General features: G+C 42.8%; 1 protein-coding gene across 2 annotated transcripts; it reads right to left on the bottom strand.

Annotated features, from left to right (window-relative positions):
• Positions 1-16185: 16185 nt before the first annotated feature.
• On the bottom strand, positions 16186-21760 carry LOC127325688 (calcineurin B-like protein 4). 2 transcript variants are annotated; one of them, XM_051352504.2, is made up of 8 exons: positions 21534-21760; positions 21272-21440; positions 21095-21177; positions 20803-20971; positions 20645-20697; positions 20461-20541; positions 20242-20363; positions 16186-16653 (listed from the first exon to the last, which is right to left on the bottom strand). In XM_051352504.2, the coding sequence occupies exons 2-8, from the start codon at positions 21360-21362 to the stop codon at positions 16581-16583; spliced, it is 672 nt and encodes a 223-aa protein (XP_051208464.1). In that variant the 5' UTR covers positions 21363-21440; positions 21534-21760; the 3' UTR covers positions 16186-16580. The 2 variants fall into 2 exon arrangements, with proteins under 2 accessions (XP_051208464.1, XP_051208468.1); XM_051352508.2 differs by having other exon boundaries at positions 20242-20354; positions 21534-21759.
• Positions 21761-23362: the final 1602 nt, after the last annotated feature.

The raw sequence follows: 23362 nt of genomic DNA, 5'->3' as shown, positions 1-23362 counted from the left end.
CTCGCCGTCGATTGAGTCCGTCTCAAGCCCAACGGTGAGGTCCTGGAGGTGCGCCTCGTCTTCTACTCCCTCTGGGAGGAAGATAGCTTCCAGGGATGGCCGGAGTCGGGCGAATTTGGTGATTTTCTTCCGCAGCTCATCGCCGGTGTCGGCGAGGTTGAGCTCGCTTCCGTCCACAATCGAAGCCGTCGACCATCTAGGAAGATTCAGGGTGAGATTTAGCTTCTGTAGAACTTTACTATGCATCATTTAGTCCACCGTAGCAAATTACCGACGTTCGCCGGAGTTGCTCCGCCACGGGTTCGTTCTCCGGCGATGCTCCGATGACCCATTTGGAGCGGCGCCACCACCAGTGTGCTCACGAGATCACCCCGAACCAAACGCGAGTAGTCGCCCGTCCTCACGCGCCCGGAATCGCCGGCAATCGACGCCCTCAGCCGCCGGTCACCGTGAGCCAGGCCACGTCCACGATTTGGACCTGGTCCACGCTCACGTGGCAGTCCACGTGGACCACTGGCCCACTGGCCAGTCTCTGCATGTAGGTTAGCCCGAGTGTGTCTAGCATTTCCATTTTCGTTTAAATTCAATTCCATAATTGCTGCAACTTTGCAAATCCATATAAAATTCATACTAACTCAGAAAAACAAAAATAAGATATTAAAATTCTTAGAATATAAAACTCTATCTAATAAAAATATAATATGCAATTTTTATTTTTAATAAAAATTCAATTATTTAATTCTGGTTATTTAAGCCCCATTTATTAATTCTAAATTCAATTAAAATTCAATAATTAGGAAAACTTTCCAAATTAAATAAAAACCAGTAAATAAATAAAGAAAACAATGAAACTAATTTTCTTTATTTGTTATTTTGTTAAATCCTTATTAGAAGGATTTAAACCCTAATTAATAATTACCTTAAATATTAAATGCAGTAAAAATAATAAAATGTCAAATCCAATATTATTTTTATTTCAAACTCATTAATAACTTCAATTTGATAATGAAGTTATTAATCCAAGAATTATAGTGTAATTAGAAAACCCTAGTTCCATATAGTCGGAAAACAGGAATTCATCATTTCAGGTGTAAAACCAAAACCCTAATTCAATTAGAAACCCTAGTTCCACTACTTGATATGAACCCTAAATTATTCCCAAACCTAAAACCCAAGTAACATGTGATCATGTTACTTCATTAGTAATCATAGACTCATATTTAACAACTCAATGCTTGTTCCCATCTACATAATATATGGGAACCCTATCATTACTAATTAACATCCCATGTGTTCATCTTCATCGGACCTAAATAACCAAGTAGGGTCAACCAAGTGTAAACCCTAGATCCTATTACCAAAGCAATCATCATTATTTAGCCCTATTTAGCATCACACCATTGTGATGAACCCTAATAGCAACCATACCTACTATTTTACATTACATAACCCTGTTCCATTAAACCCTACTAGTGTGAGACACTTATGAACCATCCTATTTAGGAACCAACTATTCTCTACTTAGAGATCCAATAGCTAATACAAGACAACCTCAACCCTAATTGATATACTTCTTATTATTTAAGAAGTATGTTCTTCAAAAGTTATTCTTTTGAAGAAAATAAAGAATCATCGTCAACCCTGCTTATAAGGACCTATAAACCTTAGATAGCTATCACCAGCAAAATGAAACCACCATGATAACAACCATGTATAACTAATTACTTAAGTTGCTCATACCTAAGTAAAACCATTAAAGCCTAGTTACTAATGAATCCAACCTTCTTAGGAACCATCTAATATCTACTCAAGAGCTAATGAGAACCATAGTTAACCATAGAACTCCACCAACCTAATTACCATACTTGTTCTTTATCAAAGAACATGCTCTTCAAAAGTTATTCTTTTAAAGTATATGATAATCAATCATTAACCATGCCATATAGTAATAAAACTGATCACTGTTCTTTACTTCATAACATTATGCAACTTATCATTCTTTGTGTGCTCAATTGATTATTATGCTTTAATATCTACCTGTTTATAACACCAAGTAGTCACACTTGAATAAGAACCTTGAATGTGAATCACTCTAAAAGTGCAACACACCCTAAACCAATCATGACAACTCACTGATCCTAAATCATCGGGGTTAGGTCACGCTTAGAGCGTTTGCATCTCATTCTTATGCATTATTGCATCTTTGCCAATCTTTTAAACATCGTCCTTACCGGACGATGGTGCTATTTCAGAATTTGGAGTTATTGCGTATCGAAGACCTTGCCGCATAATCTTGCGAGTCAAGAAAGGCAAGTTCATCACTTGCTCATGTCATTTGAGTATTTCTAACAAATTACTTGCAAAGTACTATGGTTATCACTATTGCATAAAAACCAAAACCACTACTTTCATAACTATGAATATGACTATGTGGTGGGCAATGGAACCATGGATTGTGTTGATATGGTGGAGGTTCCATTGCACGGGTTTATATCCATCTAGGATTAAACAACAAATGTCGCCAGTGATTCTTGTGCCGTAATACCCGTGTTAACCATAAGATCCGGAGTGGGACGGAGTAGTCAAAAGTGTTTCCACCTCTCGTTCATCAACGGATGCGCTTTACCGTAGACACTTGTATCTGTCGGCGGCAAGCGGTAGGCTGGGGAAGCCTTAAGTCCCCACGGCATAGTCCGTAGACACTTGTCGTTCGAAGTGCAAGCGGTAGGCTGGGGAAGCCTTAAGTCCCCACGGTATTGCGGTCTATGATGGGTTGCAGCCACCGGCGTAGGAGTGTATGGTAAGAGCCCAGCACTGTTGTCGTGGTCGGGGTCCACCCTGAAATTACGGGAATAATGGGACCGACGTGGACCCAGGGTCGGCGCATGCAACAACGGGTGGGTGTTCGAGGTAGCGGAGGAACATGATTGGCTAGACCTTATACCGGGCCTCACACCATAGGAAGTGTGGACGGGGAAATTGCCCGGTTGGCACCAAGGTTAAGATCTCTTATGGGTAAAGCAACACACCTGCAGAGTGTAAAGAACCGTGACTGTCACTCCCTGTTCCGGGATATGGAACTGCGAACGCGGCCGGAAAGGAGCTCCATGAAGTTCTAGTAAACCGGTGAAGGCTGACGGACATAGTTCTTCTGAATAAAAGCAACCTTTTTAAGAAATGATTATGAAAACTTGCATTGGTATTAGACTTTCTGGTCTAATGCCGTAGCTAGTGCATTAAACACCTCTTTCCTATAATGAACTTGTTGAGTACGCTCGTACTCATCCCACTCTTAAATCCCCTGCTTAGATATGGAGGCATCGAAGGAGGATCTACAGCGCAACTCGAAGACCAAGGAGTCAACAGCTACTTCAAGAGATAGGACCCTGGTAGAGGAGTCAGATACCACATCCAACAAGGAGAAAACCTAGTTTAGCCATAGAGGGGAACTAGCTTCCTAAACCTAGCTCCTATTAGCTAGAATCTATTCATAGCCTCTGTAGCTAGTTAAATACTCTACAAATAGAGTCCGTGATAAGACTAGACTACGGGTCGTTCTTCTGGAGTTTATTTGCAGATTTACCTCATTGTAAAGTAGGAGGCTGTGCTGATCTTATGTAACAGAGTCTGTATGTAATTCTATAGACATGCCTTGGACCCGCATATGTTTCTGTTGTATCACTCTGAGCGATATAATACTCGTGGAACGGTGTTTCATTGGTGTTATATCAGACTTGCATACTACACCATGCAGTGGTATGCCGGGTCACCACAGTTGGTATCAGAGCAAATGCTTTGACCCTAGGATTAAAAACCTTTAAAGGAGACCTATAGGATTGGTAGTGTCTATAGGAAGTTTTTCTAGGTAAACCAAATACTTCTTATGACTTGAGATGGATATTCACTTGAGAATAATCCTGACACACTTGAGTCAACCTTTCTTACCTATCCTTCCTAAGTGAAGTTAGTTAGCTAATCCCAAACATGTAGCACATCATTAAGTCCTTAAAACAATAGATGAGTAGATCACAGTTGGTATACAATACATGGTAGTCCAAAGAGAGGATACAACCATAAGGAAGATATCCTATTGGAAGATGTGTACCAACACATTTATGATTAAATAAAATTATCCAGACATGTAATAGGAATAATATCAAGTGATGAAGATAATTAAGATATCCTAATAGAAGATGTAGACCCAGATAAGTAATGAGTAAGTAAAATTTATCCAAGCTTGTGAAACATTTGATAATAAGTGGTAAACATAAGTTAGATGCAGTAGTATAGACCATGATGAGTCAATCATGGGAAGTAAGGAAGAGCTTTAGGAATAAAATATGTCTACTTACATGGTAGAGATAGTAATCACATATGATTCACTTGAGATTCATTGTGCGATGGAATAGAACATCATCAACATTTAGGAGTAGAACAATAAGAAGCCTGACAATAGTGCAAGAACTATTCCAAAAATATGGGAAGTGTGCCAAGCACATCAGGACCATATGCTTATGGTAGAAACGCTAAGAAGTATAGGAATTATATTCTAATAAATATGTGTTCAGAGTCACCAGATTAGAACTAGTGGTATCATACAAAGTAGTCCTCAACAAAAATGGAAGTGAAGTAGTACTTCCAAAGAAAATTAGGTTAACCTTAGCTATCTTAGACCACTTTGTTTCAAGTTTATCTCATTGCAATTGTGCAATTAAGGTAAAAGCTGAGACAAATCATAGAATCCAATATATTCGTGCTAAGTATCACGATATAAACCTATCTTATGTGGTGTTATATACTACACATCTCAGCCTGATGTTTAGAGATGTCTTACTCAACTAGTATATTCAAGCTTATGATGGTGTGTATTATATGCACAAAGCTGAATCTTCTTGGATTTTATTGGATTTTCATTGTTTGACTAGATCCATACATGAAGTTTGACTTTGATATGCAAATGCATGTTGCAATATCAAGCCTTTACTTGATGCTATAGATCTAGGGGGTAATGGTATTCGTGTGAGGAAGTGACGAACTCTGAAGACAAGATGAAGGTTCATCAGAAGAAAAAAAAAGAAGCAAAGTTGTGGGAAGCAACCACAATATTCAGAAGGTAGTACCAATCAACATTCATGCTTTACCTCCATAGAGGAGTACTTTAGTACATAAGAAGCATGAAGATGAGAAATCTGGTGATTATGGTGAAGCTCAAGCAGATCCATAGTCAACATAGAAGAGGGAATGCATGGGAAATCACTTCAAATACTATAATCATAGTGTCAGCTAGTGGTTTCCTTGCAACAATAAACCCTCGAAGAAAGGAAGATGATCTAGGAAATCATAGCAAATATAAGAAGACCATAGTTGATATCAGAATACCACAATTGATATAGGATCAATACTGGAAGATAGAGTAGAAGATATCTCGTCCAGTTGATCAGAACCTAGAATAGAATCCATTTTTAGATAACAAATAGCTACAATTGGTATCAAGTAGTCCACCATTGGATTATTTGTACCAAGAAGTTGTGAACAAATAAAATTTTGTCAGCCAAATAACAATGACCTATAATCATTTAGTCGAAGGATTCACATTGGATGTCCACAATTGAGTGGATACACCACAAACATTCTTCGTGAGACTCTTAGAAAAGTACAAATCATAAGCTAGACCTAGACCAATATTTTAATCATAAGTCCAATGGTTGGAAGAAAAGGAGTTGAAGACCATAAGAAAACTCTAAGGGGTAGAGTAAAGATTGAATTGGATGTACAATAACTCAATAATTTGAGCAAGATAGATGAAGAAGGTCTGAACTGAGAGGAAGTTCGATCTTATTTTCATAAGATTGTTGAACACTACTTTCAGAAGGATGTCAGACCAGAAGCCGAGGTTCATACCTCGAGGAATTAAGAAGTGGACTATAACTTGAGAAAGTGAGTAATATTTACTCAGAAGTACGATAGCTCAAGTAAACTAAAGTTAATGAAGTTGGACGAAGGAAATACCGAAGACCAAACAAAGCTTTAAAAAGGCCAAAGACCGAAGAAGTTTGACCATATCAGAACCACAGACTAATAGAATGATTCCTTTCATGGAACCTAAAGAATCCAAAATAGTTATAGGTATCAACCATAAACCAGGATTGGATGGACTAAATGAGTCTAATCCATTCTTAGGGAAATAAACCATCACGATCATTTCCATGGTAAATACTTTACTTAGTACCATTAATGCAGTTTTGGTAGTAAGGGAAAACAAAGACCTATTTTATCAAATAGGAGAATGTTATCCAATTAGTCCTCAATAAAGACTACCAGGACAAGAAGAAGTCCCAATCATTGATTCTTCAATGAGAAAGGAAACAAGCTTATAGAGTTGGAAGAAATCAATGAATCAGAGTAAGAACCATGGTTCAGAGACAAACCCTAATGGATTCCAGGAAGAATCTGGACAAGGGATATATACAATTATATCCAGTAAGATCAATACGGAGTCCGAGAAAAGTCGTAATCTGCACAAGTCAGATCCACACTCCAAAACGTGAGAGATATCAAACTTCGAGGACGAAGTTTAGTTTAAGGGGTAGAGACTGTAATATCCCAGGTAATGGGGTTACAAAAATAGAGGAAATAGATGTGTGCATTGCATTCATGCATAGAAAATCTGGGGAATTTTCGCGCTTTAAAGTAAAACAGTCACAGTAACTGAAGTTTCACTGGACCTTGGTGGAATTGAAGTAGCTCATCAAGTCAAGCGCTATAAACCTCAATGTGACTTTACTAAAACCTTGTTTTGGGTAGAGATAATTTGATCTAAGGGGTTAGATCAAATGGAATTAAAATCAGCACAAGAACTTATTAATCAAGGAGCAACTACTTGATCTTACTAAAGATCACAACATGACATTCCTTGCCATAACATAAGAACATCTATTCAAGTACAAACCAAGTAACAATAAAATGGAGAAACCATTCTTGACTATCTTCTCCCTGTCTTAAAACTAATCCATAATCCTACCATGAAACCTCAGGGTATTCATTCCACTCCAACATTGGAGTTATAACAAGTAGATCCACTCCAGAAATAGATATTCTTCTCCATTCCAAGTTATTACACATCAAACCTAGAGAGGTGAGAGTTCTATAGTATTTATTCTATGAGCAATAACAAACCTTGAGCTAAACCTTGGATATACATCCAAGTATTCAAGTCATGATCTTTAAGAGGAACCCTAGGATCTTATTCAAGACATTCCTAGAGAGAGAAACCATTTATGTTAAACATATATATTGATGATCACATCAATTCCTATGGAGCCTAGCCTTAAGTTAGTATTAAAGTCCTTTCCAACATGAGAGAGACCAATCCTACAAAACATAGCTTTATCTATTTAAGAATAAAGGACAACCATTGAACTAGAGTATTAGGAGCACACCATAACCTAGAATAATCCATTCTTATATAAGAGAGATCAATTATGGTGTTACGCTCAAGTTAGTTGAGCCAACACTTAAATGTGAGGGAGAGAACTATCCATATACTCAGATGTTAATATCAACATTATTTAAGTGGAACCCTAACAGAATATCTCAGGCATTTTCCTGGGATATAACCTATAGAGACAACCATAGCCATGTCCACCCAAGAAACTATAAGGGAGATATTATGTTTAGTTAATCAAGACAACACTTGAACATGGAAGTGAAAACCATCCCATTAGAAATACTTTAGGAAGCCCAACCTTGAACATTATAAATTGAATGATGATCATAAAACCTAAGAACTTGAGGAAATGACATCAAGAACAAGTTGATCATGTCTAACCATGATCATGCTCTTGAGGTATGTGAGAATAAGATAAATCCTAATAGGATAAGTAGATATCATTCACCACATGAAATCATGGGGAGATCACTAGTAAGCAACCCTAGACTTATATCCCAACTTTAACTTGCGAACCACTTGAGGATCATGAGTAGAATCCTACCACATCTATATTTCATAAATTAAAGAACCTAAGAAAACCTTAGAGTTAAACACTATACTTCATATGGTGAGAAACCACACATCCATATGACCAAAGTTAACTATAAAAAGAACTATAACCAATGTAGCTACTTTAATGAATAATTGAGGATAATAAAAGAAGTTTATTGGTAGAAGATAATACTAAATCTCAATATCTTAGTAACTAAAGGAGAACATAAAATTAAGCCACCACCTTATCATGGTTAGGGGAGATTAACCCTAGCACATGCAATATGGTGTCATCTCATCTCACAACCTAGAATTAAACCTCAACCCTAGTTTATGTATCACTATGGTGATCATAATACAAACTAAGCCATAATTGAGATTCCAACCATATGTGGTTAACAACCATTTAACTTTGTAACCAAGAATAACCATGATGGAGACAATACCTAGTTAGATACTCTCAAATATAATGATAGTATTCATCTTAATAAGAGGGGTTATGATAGAAATTATAAAACCCTAATATATTGGATCTCACATAAAATCGTGTGCAATTGACCAATTCCTCCAAAATGAAATCAAGTCCTAATAATAACTTCCAATACAATTGGAAGAGGAATAACCAACTCTAATTATTCAACAGGGAGTATATCAGAAATGAGAAAGGAAATTAAAACTAATACCTAAATTCTTGCCTAATTAAAAATTGTAGCAAGGCCACATATATATATTAATTATTAATCAAAAACAATCTCATAATACAATGACCTTGTATTAGTCCTCATGAAAGTCAAATTGTCAAACACCTGCAAAATGAAATGAAATCAAATTAGATTCAAACCAGGAAAAAAAAATACAAAACAGAAAAACAGAAAACAGTAAAGGAAATAAGAAAAAGAGAGACATACCTATTGGGCTACCACAGCCCAGCAGCAGCCTGAGGAGCCCAGCACCACGGCCCAACCGCCCCAGCCCAGCACAGCCCAAAGTGGCCCAGGTACCCCTTCGTATGGATAAAGATGGAGAGGCGTCATCGTCTTCGTCTCCCCTCTTCGACGCGCAGAAGCTCGCCACCGCGACGCCCGCGCCACGTCCCGCGGTCGCCGCCGACGTTGTTGACCGCCAGCACACGCTTGAAGTCGTATAAGTAGCGCGGGAACCCTCAATTTTCCTTCGTTTTGCCCCAGTTCCTCCCCATCCCGAAACCCTAGCTCTCCGGCCATCTCGGCTCGCCGTCGATTGAGTCCGTCTCAAGCCCAACGGTGAGGTCCTGGAGGTGCGCCTCGTCTTCTACTCCCTCTGGGAGGAAGATAGCTTCCAGGGATGGCCGGAGTCGGGCGAATTTGGTGATTTTCTTCCGCAGCTCATCGCCGGTGTCGGCGAGGTTGAGCTCGCTTCCGTCCACAATCGAAGCCGTCGACCATCTAGGAAGATTCAGGGTGAGATTTAGCTTCTGTAGAACTTTACTATGCATCATTTAGTCCACCGTAGCAAATTACCGACGTTCGCCGGAGTTGCTCCGCCACGGGTTCGTTCTCCGGCGATGCTCCGATGACCCATTTGGAGCGGCGCCACCACCAGTGTGCTCACGAGATCACCCCGAACCAAACGCGAGTAGTCGCCCGTCCTCACGCGCCCGGAATCGCCGGCAATCGACGCCCTCAGCCGCCGGTCACCGTGAGCCAGGCCACGTCCACGATTTGGACCTGGTCCACGCTCACGTGGCAGTCCACGTGGACCACTGGCCCACTGGCCAGTCTCTGCATGTAGGTTAGCCCGAGTGTGTCTAGCATTTCCATTTTCGTTTAAATTCAATTCCATAATTGCTGCAACTTTGCAAATCCATATAAAATTCATACTAACTCAGAAAAACAAAAATAAGATATTAAAATTCTTAGAATATAAAACTCTATCTAATAAAAATATAATATGCAATTTTTATTTTTAATAAAAATTCAATTATTTAATTCTGGTTATTTAAGCCCCATTTATTAATTCTAAATTCAATTAAAATTCAATAATTAGGAAAACTTTCCAAATTAAATAAAAACCAGTAAATAAATAAAGAAAACAATGAAACTAATTTTCTTTATTTGTTATTTTGTTAAATCCTTATTAGAAGGATTTAAACCCTAATTAATAATTACCTTAAATATTAAATGCAGTAAAAATAATAAAATGTCAAATCCAATATTATTTTTATTTCAAACTCATTAATAACTTCAATTTGATAATGAAGTTATTAATCCAAGAATTATAGTGTAATTAGAAAACCCTAGTTCCATATAGTCGGAAAACAGGAATTCATCATTTCAGGTGTAAAACCAAAACCCTAATTCAATTAGAAACCCTAGTTCCACTACTTGATATGAACCCTAAATTATTCCCAAACCTAAAACCCAAGTAACATGTGATCATGTTACTTCATTAGTAATCATAGACTCATATTTAACAACTCAATGCTTGTTCCCATCTACATAATATATGGGAACCCTATCATTACTAATTAACATCCCATGTGTTCATCTTCATCGGACCTAAATAACCAAGTAGGGTCAACCAAGTGTAAACCCTAGATCCTATTACCAAAGCAATCATCATTATTTAGCCCTATTTAGCATCACACCATTGTGATGAACCCTAATAGCAACCATACCTACTATTTTACATTACATAACCCTGTTCCATTAAACCCTACTAGTGTGAGACACTTATGAACCATCCTATTTAGGAACCAACTATTCTCTACTTAGAGATCCAATAGCTAATACAAGACAACCTCAACCCTAATTGATATACTTCTTATTATTTAAGAAGTATGTTCTTCAAAAGTTATTCTTTTGAAGAAAATAAAGAATCATCGTCAACCCTGCTTATAAGGACCTATAAACCTTAGATAGCTATCACCAGCAAAATGAAACCACCATGATAACAACCATGTATAACTAATTACTTAAGTTGCTCATACCTAAGTAAAACCATTAAAGCCTAGTTACTAATGAATCCAACCTTCTTAGGAACCATCTAATATCTACTCAAGAGCTAATGAGAACCATAGTTAACCATAGAACTCCACCAACCTAATTACCATACTTGTTCTTTATCAAAGAACATGCTCTTCAAAAGTTATTCTTTTAAAGTATATGATAATCAATCATTAACCATGCCATATAGTAATAAAACTGATCACTGTTCTTTACTTCATAACATTATGCAACTTATCATTCTTTGTGTGCTCAATTGATTATTATGCTTTAATATCTACCTGTTTATAACACCAAGTAGTCACACTTGAATAAGAACCTTGAATGTGAATCACTCTAAAAGTGCAACACACCCTAAACCAATCATGACAACTCACTGATCCTAAATCATCGGGGTTAGGTCACGCTTAGAGCGTTTGCATCTCATTCTTATGCATTATTGCATCTTTGCCAATCTTTTAAACATCGTCCTTACCGGACGATGGTGCTATTTCAGAATTTGGAGTTATTGCGTATCGAAGACCTTGCCTGCATAATCTTGCAGTCAAGAAAGGCAAGTTCATCACTTGCTCATGTCATTTGAGTATTTCTAACAAATTACTTGCAAAGTACTATGGTTATCACTATTGCATAAAAACCAAAACCACTACTTTCATAACTATGAATATGACTATGTGGTGGGCAATGGAACCATGGATTGTGTTGATATGGTGGAGGTTCCATTGCACGGGTTTATATCCATCTAGGATTAAACAACAAATGTCGCCAGTGATTCTTGTGCCGTAATACCCGTGTTAACCATAAGATCCGGAGTGGGACGGAGTAGTCAAAAGTGTTTCCACCTCTCGTTCATCAACGGATGCGCTTTACCGTAGACACTTGTATCTGTCGGCGGCAAGCGGTAGGCTGGGGAAGCCTTAAGTCCCCACGGCATAGTCCGTAGACACTTGTCGTTCGAAGTGCAAGCGGTAGGCTGGGGAAGCCTTAAGTCCCCACGGTATTGCGGTCTATGATGGGTTGCAGCCACCGGCGTAGGAGTGTATGGTAAGAGCCCAGCACTGTTGTCGTGGTCGGGGTCCACCCTGAAATTACGGGAATAATGGGACCGACGTGGACCCAGGGTCGGCGCATGCAACAACGGGTGGGTGTTCGAGGTAGCGGAGGAACATGATTGGCTAGACCTTATACCGGGCCTCACACCATAGGAAGTGTGGACGGGGAAATTGCCCGGTTGGCACCAAGGTTAAGATCTCTTATGGGTAAAGCAACACACCTCTGCAGAGTGTAAAGAACCGTGACCTGTCACTCCCTGTTCCGGGATATGGAACTGCGAACGCGGCCGGAAAGGAGCTCCATGAAGTTCTAGTAAACCGGTGAAGGCTGACGGACATAGTTCTTCTGAATAAAAGCAACCTTTTTAAGAAATGATTATGAAAACTTGCATTGGTATTAGACTTTCTGGTCTAATGCCGTAGCTAGTGCATTAAACACCTCTTTCCTATAATGAACTTGTTGAGTACGCTCGTACTCATCCCACTCTTAAATCCCCTGCTTAGATATGGAGGCATCGAAGGAGGATCTACAGCGCAACTCGAAGACCAAGGAGTCAACAACTACTTCAAGAGATAGGACCCTGGTAGAGGAGTCAGATACCACATCCAACAAGGAGAAAACCTAGTTTAGCCATAGAGGGGAACTAGCTTCCTAAACCTAGCTCCTATTAGCTAGAATCTATTCATAGCCTCTGTAGCTAGTTAAATACTCTACAAATAGAGTCCGTGATAAGACTAGACTACGGGTCGTTCTTCTGGAGTTTATTTGCAGATTTACCTCATTGTAAAGTAGGAGGCTGTGCTGATCTTATGTAACAGAGTCTGTATGTAATTCTATAGACATGCCTTGGACCCGCATATGTTTCTGTTGTATCACTCTGAGCGATATAATACTCGTGGAACGGTGTTTCATTGGTGTTATATCAGACTTGCATACTACACCATGCAGTGGTATGCCGGGTCACCACATCCCCCATCTTTGTCAATAGTTGCCTCAACCATATTCACCTCCTGAACCCCATGTCCTGGCTCCACCTCAAAACGAAGTTTGTAAATACCCCTCCTAATGAAAACATCACTATCCGCGGGAATAAGGTTGCGGTCCAAGCATCCAATCTTGATCCTAAGCAATTTATTTTTACGGGTAAAGGGCATATCTACATCCAAAGTTTTACCAAAAAGAGAACCAATTCCCCAAAGAGACAAATAGTCAGATCTCATATCTGATGGCACCCCATCCACACGAACCCACACCTCAGGCAACATATATAACGGTTCCTCTACTAACGACCAAAAGTCAAAGAACAGAACAGTATCCTTCTGAGGGCAAACATAAGAGCCAAAATTCTTGAGCCTCTGAACTTCATGTTTACTTGGTAACTTCACTCTATATATGTTATCCTTGTAATGATAAACCTCCCAATGAAATTTGTCATAAGGCACAATTCTCTTCATATGTTCAATAATCTCTGGTATAGTCAAGACTTCTCCCTCAACAGAAACTTTGGCCAGTTTTGGATTTTCCACCTTTGATTTGAAGGCTCCACATGGCATCTCAAAGAACATAAGGGCCTCATTAGCATAACCATGAAGAATGGCCGTGGGTTTTGGAGCTTGCAAAAGATGGCATGCAGAAGAAACATGATGGACCGACTCACAAATATCACAGAATGGAGTAGTACAATCATCAATATAGTGACCTGGTTTTTTGCAACGGAAACAAACCTCTTTGTCCTCCTTCTTTTTCTTTGCCGGTCCTGCTCCTTCCAAATCCTTTGCATTACCTTGAACCCCAGGAGTCTCCGCTGCATTGGTACCCGCGGTAGGATTCACCACCGGTACCGACACATTCTGTGCCTCGGCCGTCCCCTTTGAGACAGATACATTACTCGCATCAGGGCCCTTTTGAGCCGCCGTCACCGCAGCCACGACGGCCTGCACAGTCTGATGTAACAAGTCTGCATCAATAGGACCTCTCGCGGATGCCCCATCACTATTCCCACGGAACCTTGGCTGTATAGCACCTCCTCTTCCCCCATTGTTCTGAACAGCCCAACGCTGTTGATTATACCCAGGACCAGACCTCTGGTTACTGTAATAGTTGTTGTTGTAGTTCCTATTTCCTCCCCAATTATCATCCCTAAATTTGGAGTAATTCCCTCCTCCGGCTGTCCCACTGGGTTCCCCCTGAACTAAATTACGACCAAAAGCAGATGTACCTTGGTAACCACGGCCGCCATTGAGACCTTGTCCGCCACGACCAGTCCCTTGCCCCGTACGGCCGCGCATGGCATTACCAGCCCGTCCACCACGAGGATGATGACCGCCACGACCATGGTTGAATCCACCCCTGCCAGGGTTGAAACCACCATGACCACCATCGCCATTCATCTGGTCGTCGGGAGTCGGCTGCTGGTCAGCCTGCGTCCCTCTCTCCAACTTACGCCAGGTAAACCCTAGAAGCCGTCGAAACGCGTGTCCAGCGACCACGCCTCCAACCTTAACGCGAATCGGACGATCGATCTCAACAGTTCGATCAGGAACCCTAGTTACGGGCCACCGAATCCGCCGTTCTGGGCCAAGTGGGACAGAGACAGAAGAAGGCCTCAGTTTCAAAGAGCCCATGCCAATTATTTTTGAACGTCCCGCAAATCTCGGAACAGAAACCGGATCGACCGTTTTCTTGCCGGATCACAAACCTGGTTCTGAAGATACTTCGAGAACAATATCTAGCCTTGTACAGTATTGTTCGACATAAGAGAGATACATTATTGAAGGTGATGCAAACTTCTCCACCTTGTATGTCGTTCAGGCGTGATCTCATTGGCACCCGACTAGCTATTTGGAATGAATTGCTACAAAGGTTAGCTTCAATCCAGTTGGTTCAGGGAGTCGATGAATTCCGTTCGAGCCTTACCAAGAATGGTATATTCTCGGTCAGCTCGATGTACAAAGCTTTAATTATACCCAGTCAACCAGTTGATAATAATAAATTCATCTGGAAGATGAAAATAACGATGAAAACAAAAGTTTTTGCATGGTATCTTCGTCGGGGTGTGATTCTAACTAAAGATAATCTTGCAATACGAAATGTATTTTATGTCATGAAGAAGCGACAATAAAACAACTTTTCTTCAACTGTCGGGTTGCTAGGTCTATATGGTCAATCATTCAGATATGTTCTACCTTATATCCACCTCGTAGCATTGCAAATATTTTTGGCAATTGACTAAATGGGGTGGAGTCTAGGTATATAACGCTTACCAGGGTGGGTGCGATTATTATCGTATGGTCGCTTTGGCTATGTAGAAATGATAAAGTTTTTAATGATAAAAGTTCTTCTCTCTTGCATGTTGTTACCGCTCTACGGCTTTGCTCCGTGCATGGTCGCCACTTCAACGATTGGAGGATCGCGACCTCTTTACGGAGGTGTCTACACGGTTGGAGAATACGGCCAAGAAGTTTATTTCCCAACATGGATGACCACATAATCGACGAATTGAAGCTAATGAAGCTTAGTCTAGGTTGCTCTATTTGTTCTCTTTATAAGCTCGTTTTGTTTCAGACTTGATATTTGAACGGCTGTGTGGATCTTAGTTATGCAGAGGCTGGGTGTAATACTTAAAACTTTTAAGTAATGAAGCATCCTTTATCAAAAAATTTGTCAAAGTGGATAACAAAGCTCGTCGAATGGGACGCAACGGAGAAACAGTTGCAGGGAGATGAGGAGAGAGATCCCCATGGGAGAGGGGACGAAGGCACTAGAGTACAATAGCTTTGTCATATTGTTTTCCGCTCACAAGAGCGAGCAGTAGAATTGTGATATATGGATGGTACATGACACAGTTATCTGCTGGAGATGATGCCAGCATTGTTTTGCAAACAAGCAATAAAGTCGCTTTGGGTTTGTTTTGTATTATTTTCCTACCCAAGGACATACTTTTTTACGGCTCAATCGAACCAGCAATAGCTTTTCCCCAGTCAATAATTTTCTGATAAAGGTTCCTCATCTTATTTACGATCGTACTCATTCCGAAATCAAATGGACGACGAAAAAGCAAAACCATGTATGAATATTATCCTCTCTTACCTGAAGAATGCCAATAATAGTTATGAGGACTGATACTTTGTCTTCATGGTTAACAAGAGGCGGAATCACTTGCCGAAGGAAAGGAAAACGGTGTCACCCAACTACTTCATCTATCCCATAGTATAAGATGTTATTACAACTAATATACTACGTTATAATTGGTCGTCATAACATCTCATATGAAGGGACGGAGGGAATACCTTCGGAAAAAACAGAAGGTTATTCAGGCCACTACTATGTACACTAATCTTAAGAAGCTTTTCTTTGGTTATCACTTGATAGACACTTATCAGCCATATCAGATTCCTTCTCCTGTCTGGTTGTCATTTGACGCTCACCAGCTACCAGATTTCTTCCCCCTATTTTGAGTTTTAGATTTTTCAATTGCAGCTCACCTCTGGATGGCTGATTCCTAGCATGCAAGGCTGCCTTAGCTCAAAACAGACCATATGGTACTGATAACCGTGCTTTTCTTATTTGTCGATTCCACTGTAATCTTCGACCTCTGAATGCATCACAAAGCTTGGAAACGCCGCTGTAATATCTCTGAACAAAAGCAAATAACAAACACAATTAAATCACTTGGAATGTAATGGGCAGGAACATTGTAAGATCTCTATTCTCTTGCCTAATTAGTTTTACTTATTCAAATATGGATATGGTTTTCTTTGGTTTGTAGAATTCTAAAAACGTAGTAATAAGAAAAACGGAGGAATATGACAGTAATTAGTGTGAAAAAAACAGCGGATTGGAACACAACTTTTTTATACATGTAGGTGTTTAGTGCTCTCCCGCACCCTAACCGTAACCTCTCTCCAGCACCCTCGCGGCGGCGCCACACCACGCCGGGTGGCCTCCTCCCGCACTCCCTCGGCATTCCCTCCCCCGACCTCCTTCCCGCCGCCGCCGCTCAGGGTGTCGCCGAGCAAAGCATGTGTGGCGTGGCGGCCGCTCTCCTCTTTCACGGATCGGGGGGTGCAGCGGCGTCCAGCCCTTCCTTCCAAAGAGGGTGATGCGGGGTAGCGGCGACCTAGGCGAGGCTTCAGCGGCTGGCGGCAACGGCAGGTGGTGGCGCGTTGGCCCCTTTGGGTCCGGCGGGCTCTCCCTTCTCCGTCGTCGGTGTGGAGTCATCCCCGGGCTATCCCTGAATCACTGAGGACGGTCAGGATCCTAACCGGTGGTGTCCATCTCCTGCGCCGGGGGTGGTCGACCTGAGATAGGGATCCGGGGTGGAGGCATCGGGCGGTGGTTTGGCGGCGCGTCGCGCTTGGCTGCCCCGGCGACTAGGTGATGCTTGGGGATGCGGCTGGCGGCGGGGGTGACCCTGGTGGTCGTGGATCCGACGTCTACGGCAGCGTGGTCGTGCTTGGTAGTGGCCGGTGGGTCCTCTGCGCCTCTCCTTCTTGGCGGCTCACGGTGGTGGCCTTCTTCGGGATTGGGGGAGGCGACGGACGATTCGTCACCGGGTCTGTGGTCAGTGGCGTCCTCCTCTTCCGCCATTAAGGTCGACCGGCGTGCGGCGGCGAGGGGGCATGCCATTTTTCCTAATAAAGGTGGTTGTCCTAGGGTTTCTCTCGCGTCAATTGAAGATCGGTCAGATGCTTCTTCCCACCAGGCTGGCTGGATTGTCGTGTTCCGGAAGGCTCTATCGGCGAAATTCATTGTGCGATCAATGCCTGAAGATTGGTGGATTGGGTGTATTCGGTCGTGTGCACCCATGTTTTTTATCTGACCATTTGGTTTCAGAGGGAGCGCTTCGAAGCTTTGTTGGCTATTAATATCATAGAGCTCGTTTTGTTTGCATGGTGCTAGCGGAGAAGATCATGAAAGCCGAGATCGGTGGAAGTGCAATGGTGGTCAGAACTTGGGGGTGAGGTGGAATTGGCTTGGAGCTTCGTGACTTCAACCATCGAACTGTATGTGGGGGCGACTGCACAGGAGTAGTTCAGAGTTCTCTCTTTCAGGGTGAAAATCCAATGTCTGGACTTAATTGGTTGTGCCTGGCACTGTTCTTGTTGAAGGTATTGTTTTGAGATGTAGGGCTTTCTTCAGGGTGAAAACCTAAGATCTGTGATCGGGCGACATCAGTATTTGTGCACTATTTCCTTCTTGGAAACGTCGTTTATGGAGAAGCTAATCTTTTGGTGTTTTATTGGTGGTGTTATTGTTGCTATTTCAAGTTTTCGATCTCTGTAGCGAGACTTTTCTTTTTGTAAGTCTTCTCTCTTTTTTGGTTGTGTGCATCCTTCATGCCATTAGGGCATGATCTTTTTGCAGAGGCTGGGTGTATTTGATATCTCCACGATATTAATATACGATCTTTATCGAAAAATGTAGGTGTTTAGTTCCAAGGAATAGGAAAACAATAATGGAATCCTAATTGATACAATTAAATCAAAGTCAAACCACATGAAAAAGTATAATTAGGATGCTATTATACCACTAAAGACATCACTCTCATTCATCGTTGAGGAATTTGCAAAGGAGACCCCGATGGATTGTGAAAATACCTACATTATTATTCTTTTAAACAGAGATAAAAGGAAGTATTCCTCCATTTCTCCTTTACTCCATTTCTTTACAGCAAAGGACAAACAGATGAATTATTGCACCATAGGCAAATTTTCTGTTAACATTGGGTTTTCCACTTATTTTGCTTTTAACCAAAGAGACCCTACATGTCAGCACGATGTTCGTCGGAGGGCACCTCGTGATAGGCTCCCTCGGTCGCCCCCTCCAGGCGATCAGGGGGTCAACCCTAGATCGCCGCCGCCACCGAACTCCTCTTCTCCTCCGCTCTTCCTCGCCACTCCTGGAGGCTGTCGGCAAAGCCCTGGGCGCTGATGAAGGGGGAGGCGAGGCCCTTGTGCGGTTGCTTCATGATCTCTGCAACGATCTTCGTCGGAGGAGGTGAGGGCGATGCATGGTGATCCGCAGCAACGGGCCGCGGGAGGCGGTGGATCCTTGGTCGGCGCGTCGGGATCTTCTCCCGCTAGCGGCGACTTCTCTGGTTGGGTTGGGCCTCGGCTCGACACGACCTCCCCTCCGCGTCAGTGGGTGCCTCCGACGGTTCTACGGCTAGAGATTTCATGGTTATGGAACAACTGCCTGGGAGAAATCCTTTGCCTGGCTTTCCGAGGCAGATGTTGTAGCGACGTATGTGGGCGCCGCTAACCTTCTTCGAGGGCGATGTCACGGTGGAAGTTTCACCGGGCTCTGAGGGAAACCTCATGCTAGTTCGGACAGTGGCGGCGCTTGGCGTCGTCTTCCTCGTTGGGGGCACTGTTTTGGAGCTCACATCGCCAGCGGGATCTCGAAGGCGTGGAGGCGTTTGGCCACCGCGTAGGTCACATGAAGGGTCATCGGCTTCGGGGGAAACCTCAGACCCGGGTCTCCCGGATGTGAGGAGTCGTTCTCCCCCACGGGGGCATCGTTTTTGGAGCTGGTGTTGCCCGGAGGAGCCTGGGGCGGGGCGGTCTTCATCTACCTCGTCGACTTGTCGTTTCTCGGCGGCGTGGTGTAGCGGAGTCTCGGTGATGGATGTGGTTGGCTGGACTCGCGCAGGGTGGCGACATCGTCTGGCGCCGTGGTGGCGTCGATGGCAGGCCTATCAAGGTCAATGCGTTGATCCTTCCTGAAGATGGGTCAGCGAAAGATGGTGGTAGCGACTTCTGGAGTGTGTGCAGTGGTGTGCGTTCAGGGTTGGCTGGATCGATGTAACTTCCCAACTCTCTATGGAGCGTTTTGGTGAGGCCTTCGGTTTTCTGATGATGTGGGTTGGTGAGGTCCGGGCATGAGGCCCCAACACGATCACCCGTTTTGTCAAACTTGTAGGTGTTGTGACATCTGTTGTTAGTGAGGTGGCTTCAGTTTGATCTTTGTTTTTTTGGTGAATAATTTTAATAAAAGAAAGTTGTGGGCATCATTTTGATGCAGAGGCTGGATGTAGAACCTCCATTTCAAAAAGAAAAAAAAATCTAAACGCACTTTATCCACCCACCAAACATCCAAAAAAATGGAAGTGTGAATAGAAACGAAATCCATTCTGTCGGAACTTGGAGCCCAGAAAGGTAAATGAAGCAGAAACAACAATTGTTGAGAAATTAAAGGAACTGCTAGTGATGGGCTACTCACTGGAGATACGGTAGTGACATGTTCCTGAGCGATGTTGGGTACTTGTTCACAAATTGCTCCCATTCATCAGGGTCTATCCTGCCATCACAGTTGGAGTCGGCTTGATCGAACGTCTGTGACGACTCCAAAGAGGAGGAATAAGCAGAGGGCATGTTAGACCGAACAAGGAAGCATTCGAGAGATTGAAGACTTGGAGAGAAGTATCGGTCGTTAAATTACATTGTCCACAATCGCCTCGACGGCGCAATCCGAAAGACATAGGTCGGACTCGTCGAGGAGCGCCACGACCATCTCCCTAAGCTGTGTGAAGAGTCAGGGCAGTCCGTTAACCAAACTTCAGAATAACCAACCCATGGACAGGAGTGTGCAGGATGAATGAGCCAATTAATGACCATCGATTTACCTCTTCTTTTTCGATGTAGCCTGTCCCTCTCAAGTCATACAACTTGAAGGCAACTGCATGCAAATTAAGAGGATACTAGCAAAGCCAAATTAGATTCTGGTTCACAACGGAGCAAAGAAGATGAATGGACAGGAAGTTCGAATCGACATGAACCATACATGCAGTCTTGTCTGCTTTCGGCGCCTTGGGGTGGAAGATGCTGAGCGACCGCACGAACTCCCCGAAGTCGATCACCCCGTTGCGCTTGAGGTCGAAGAGGTCGAACACCCTGTCCGCGAAGAGGTTCGCGCCTTTGCTGGTCCTGAACAGGGCGAGCAGGAACTCCTCCTGATCGACGATGAGCACCAATGAATCCAGGCAAGAAGATCGGAGACCATAATCGGGACGGCGGAGGCCATTGCTGCTGGTAGTGGTAGGAGATGGAATGGGGGAGATTTCATCTGTGTTTACCTTGTGGATGAGGCCGTCTTTGACGATGGAGAAGCTGAGCTTCTTGTAGAGCTCGTACAGCGCCTCCACCTCGTTCACGGTGACTGCAGAGAGAATGGAATGCGAACTTGTAATCGTATCAAGAAACCAGAGAGTGGTGGGAATTAGTAATACTGTAGGTGAAGCCGACGCGCTCACATGAGGTCTGGGCGGCAAGCACGGCGGGCTCCTCGTACCCTGGCGGCGCGCGCCTGGATCCCTTGGACGACGACGACAATGCGCAGCCCATCCTACGGGCCGGCGGCGGCTAGAACGAGGCGGGGGGCAGATCGAGTCGAGCACGCCAGGCCAGCTTGGGAACCCTCCCCTACGGTTGACGGATACCGGATTTGACATTCGCATGCGGTTGCGGACGGCAACACAACACATGATGGCGAAACCGAAATACGAACTGACTGACCTGCTGAGATGAGATCGCCGGCCGGCGGCTGCCTACGCTCACGCTCTGAGGCAAAGAACGAACCCCACCAAGACGCCGATCGAGCTCAGCTGGTGACGCTCGGCTTGCCACGCGAGCGACGAAATCCCTGGGCTCGGCGTTTGCTCCGTACGCGTCCGCGTCGTCGACACGGCTCTCTCCTTTGCAGCCCCTGTGCTCCTTTGTCTACTCTCTGTCTGTCCCCTGGCCGGCTGGACAACTTAATAGGCTCAAAGTCAAATGGGGTTTTCCAGACGGTGACAAGTGCGCCGAATCTAGTACTCACTCCATACATGCGCATGTAAGCATTTTCGTTTCGATGAATAGGTTGTACACATATTTTAAAAGGAACATTGACCTAAAAATTTGATTATAATATATGTCGTTAGCACAGTTGGACTAATGATGATTATCTCATACCAACAATTTTTATATATTTAGAATATTTTTTGTCAAAAAATGCGAAAAACGAGGTGACAAGTATTTTTGGAGGGGGAGAGTACTACTCCTTCCTAACTTAGATACATATTATTTTTATTAAGTTTCAACTTTATAAAGTTTAATTAATTATATATGGAATTATATTAACTATCTTGATACAAAATGCATATAATAGGAAAACATATTTTATTAGGGTTATAATAACATTGAGTTAATATTATAGTTGTTGACGTTATTTTCTATATATTTTAGTCAAAGTTTATTAAATTTGACTTTGGCTGAAATCAATATGAATCCTAATTTAGGGAGAAAAGGAGAACTAGAACTCGGCCATTTTACAATCGTCCAAAAGTAAAATGCATGAAAAGTCAATGAACTTATCTGTGGTAATCAGATTGGTCACTACACATATAAAATATCATATTACCATCACTAACAACGATGAACGTGCGCCACCAACCCCGACCTCCAAGGCATCATTCTCACAAGGGCAGTACCTTCTTCCTCGGGGCCGCTCCCGAAGAATGACATGTCGGGCGCGGTGGCCGTGTTAGGTAGGAAGATAGAGAATGTCGGCACAGAGTTGTTGTCATCGACGCGCAACAGCTCACGCTAGCAGAGGGCTCCTCCTCGCACTAGTAGGGAAATAGCTATAGGCGCAGAGCCAATGATAGCACATCGCATTTTTAGCACACGGCTGCTATTACTGGTCACAAGCTGAATAGTCCTAAGCGACTATTTCCATGGCCCATGGCCCTTGTTGGATACAGCAAAGTCGAAAATCCGCGTCCAGAAAGTGTCATTTCCACATGGATGATGTATTCGGCCACACCTACTTCTATTACAAAGATCGCGCAAACTCTTTTTCATCTAATGATGAGTACCATAACCCTACAGATGCTGACGGAGTCATTGTCCATTACCCACCCGTAGAGCCAGAGCCGGACGTGTAGTACATAGCTACATACCTAGCTAGCTAGCTAGCTAGCTATATGTTCTTAATATTGTGCTACTTCTATGTAGCATTGTATTTGTACTGAACTGCAACATTGTATATCCATACTGAACCGCAATATTGTATCTATGTTGGAAATTTTATTGTTTAATCCATAATAAATACTAGTAGCGTGTATCCTTGAAGTTTCTCTACCAGCAATAGCGTTACTAGCGTGTGTGTGTCCTTGAAGCTGCGCTACCAGCAATAGCGTTACTGGCGTGCGTGGCAAGCACGCTACTAGTAATAGATTTGCTACTGCTAGCGTCTCGTGTGCGGCCGCCTCCCCACCCCACGCTGGCGTTCCGCTCCCCACAAGGGTGTTGCTCCACTAGAACATGTTGCCCGTGCAATCTCGGCCATGAGCTTCCTCACC

The sequence above is a fragment of the Lolium perenne genome, chromosome 1, assembly GCF_019359855.2.
Source record: "Lolium perenne isolate Kyuss_39 chromosome 1, Kyuss_2.0, whole genome shotgun sequence".
NCBI classification, from domain to species: domain Eukaryota; kingdom Viridiplantae; phylum Streptophyta; class Magnoliopsida; order Poales; family Poaceae; genus Lolium; species Lolium perenne.
The sequence above is the reverse complement of the archived record's forward strand: the minus strand, read 5'-3'. Positions and strand labels throughout refer to the sequence as shown.

Coding starts and splice junctions, on each gene's coding strand:
- LOC127325688 (XM_051352504.2), bottom strand. CDS start 21,362: ATGGGCTGCGCATTGTCGTCGTCGTCCAAGGGATCCAGGCGCGCGCCG. Junction 21,178..21,271: donor GCTTGCCGCCCAGACCTCAT/GTGAGCGCGTCG, acceptor TTCTCTCTGCAG/TCACCGTGAACGAGGTGGAG. Junction 20,698..20,802: donor GAAAGCAGACAAGACTGCAT/GTATGGTTCATG, acceptor ATTTGCATGCAG/TTGCCTTCAAGTTGTATGAC.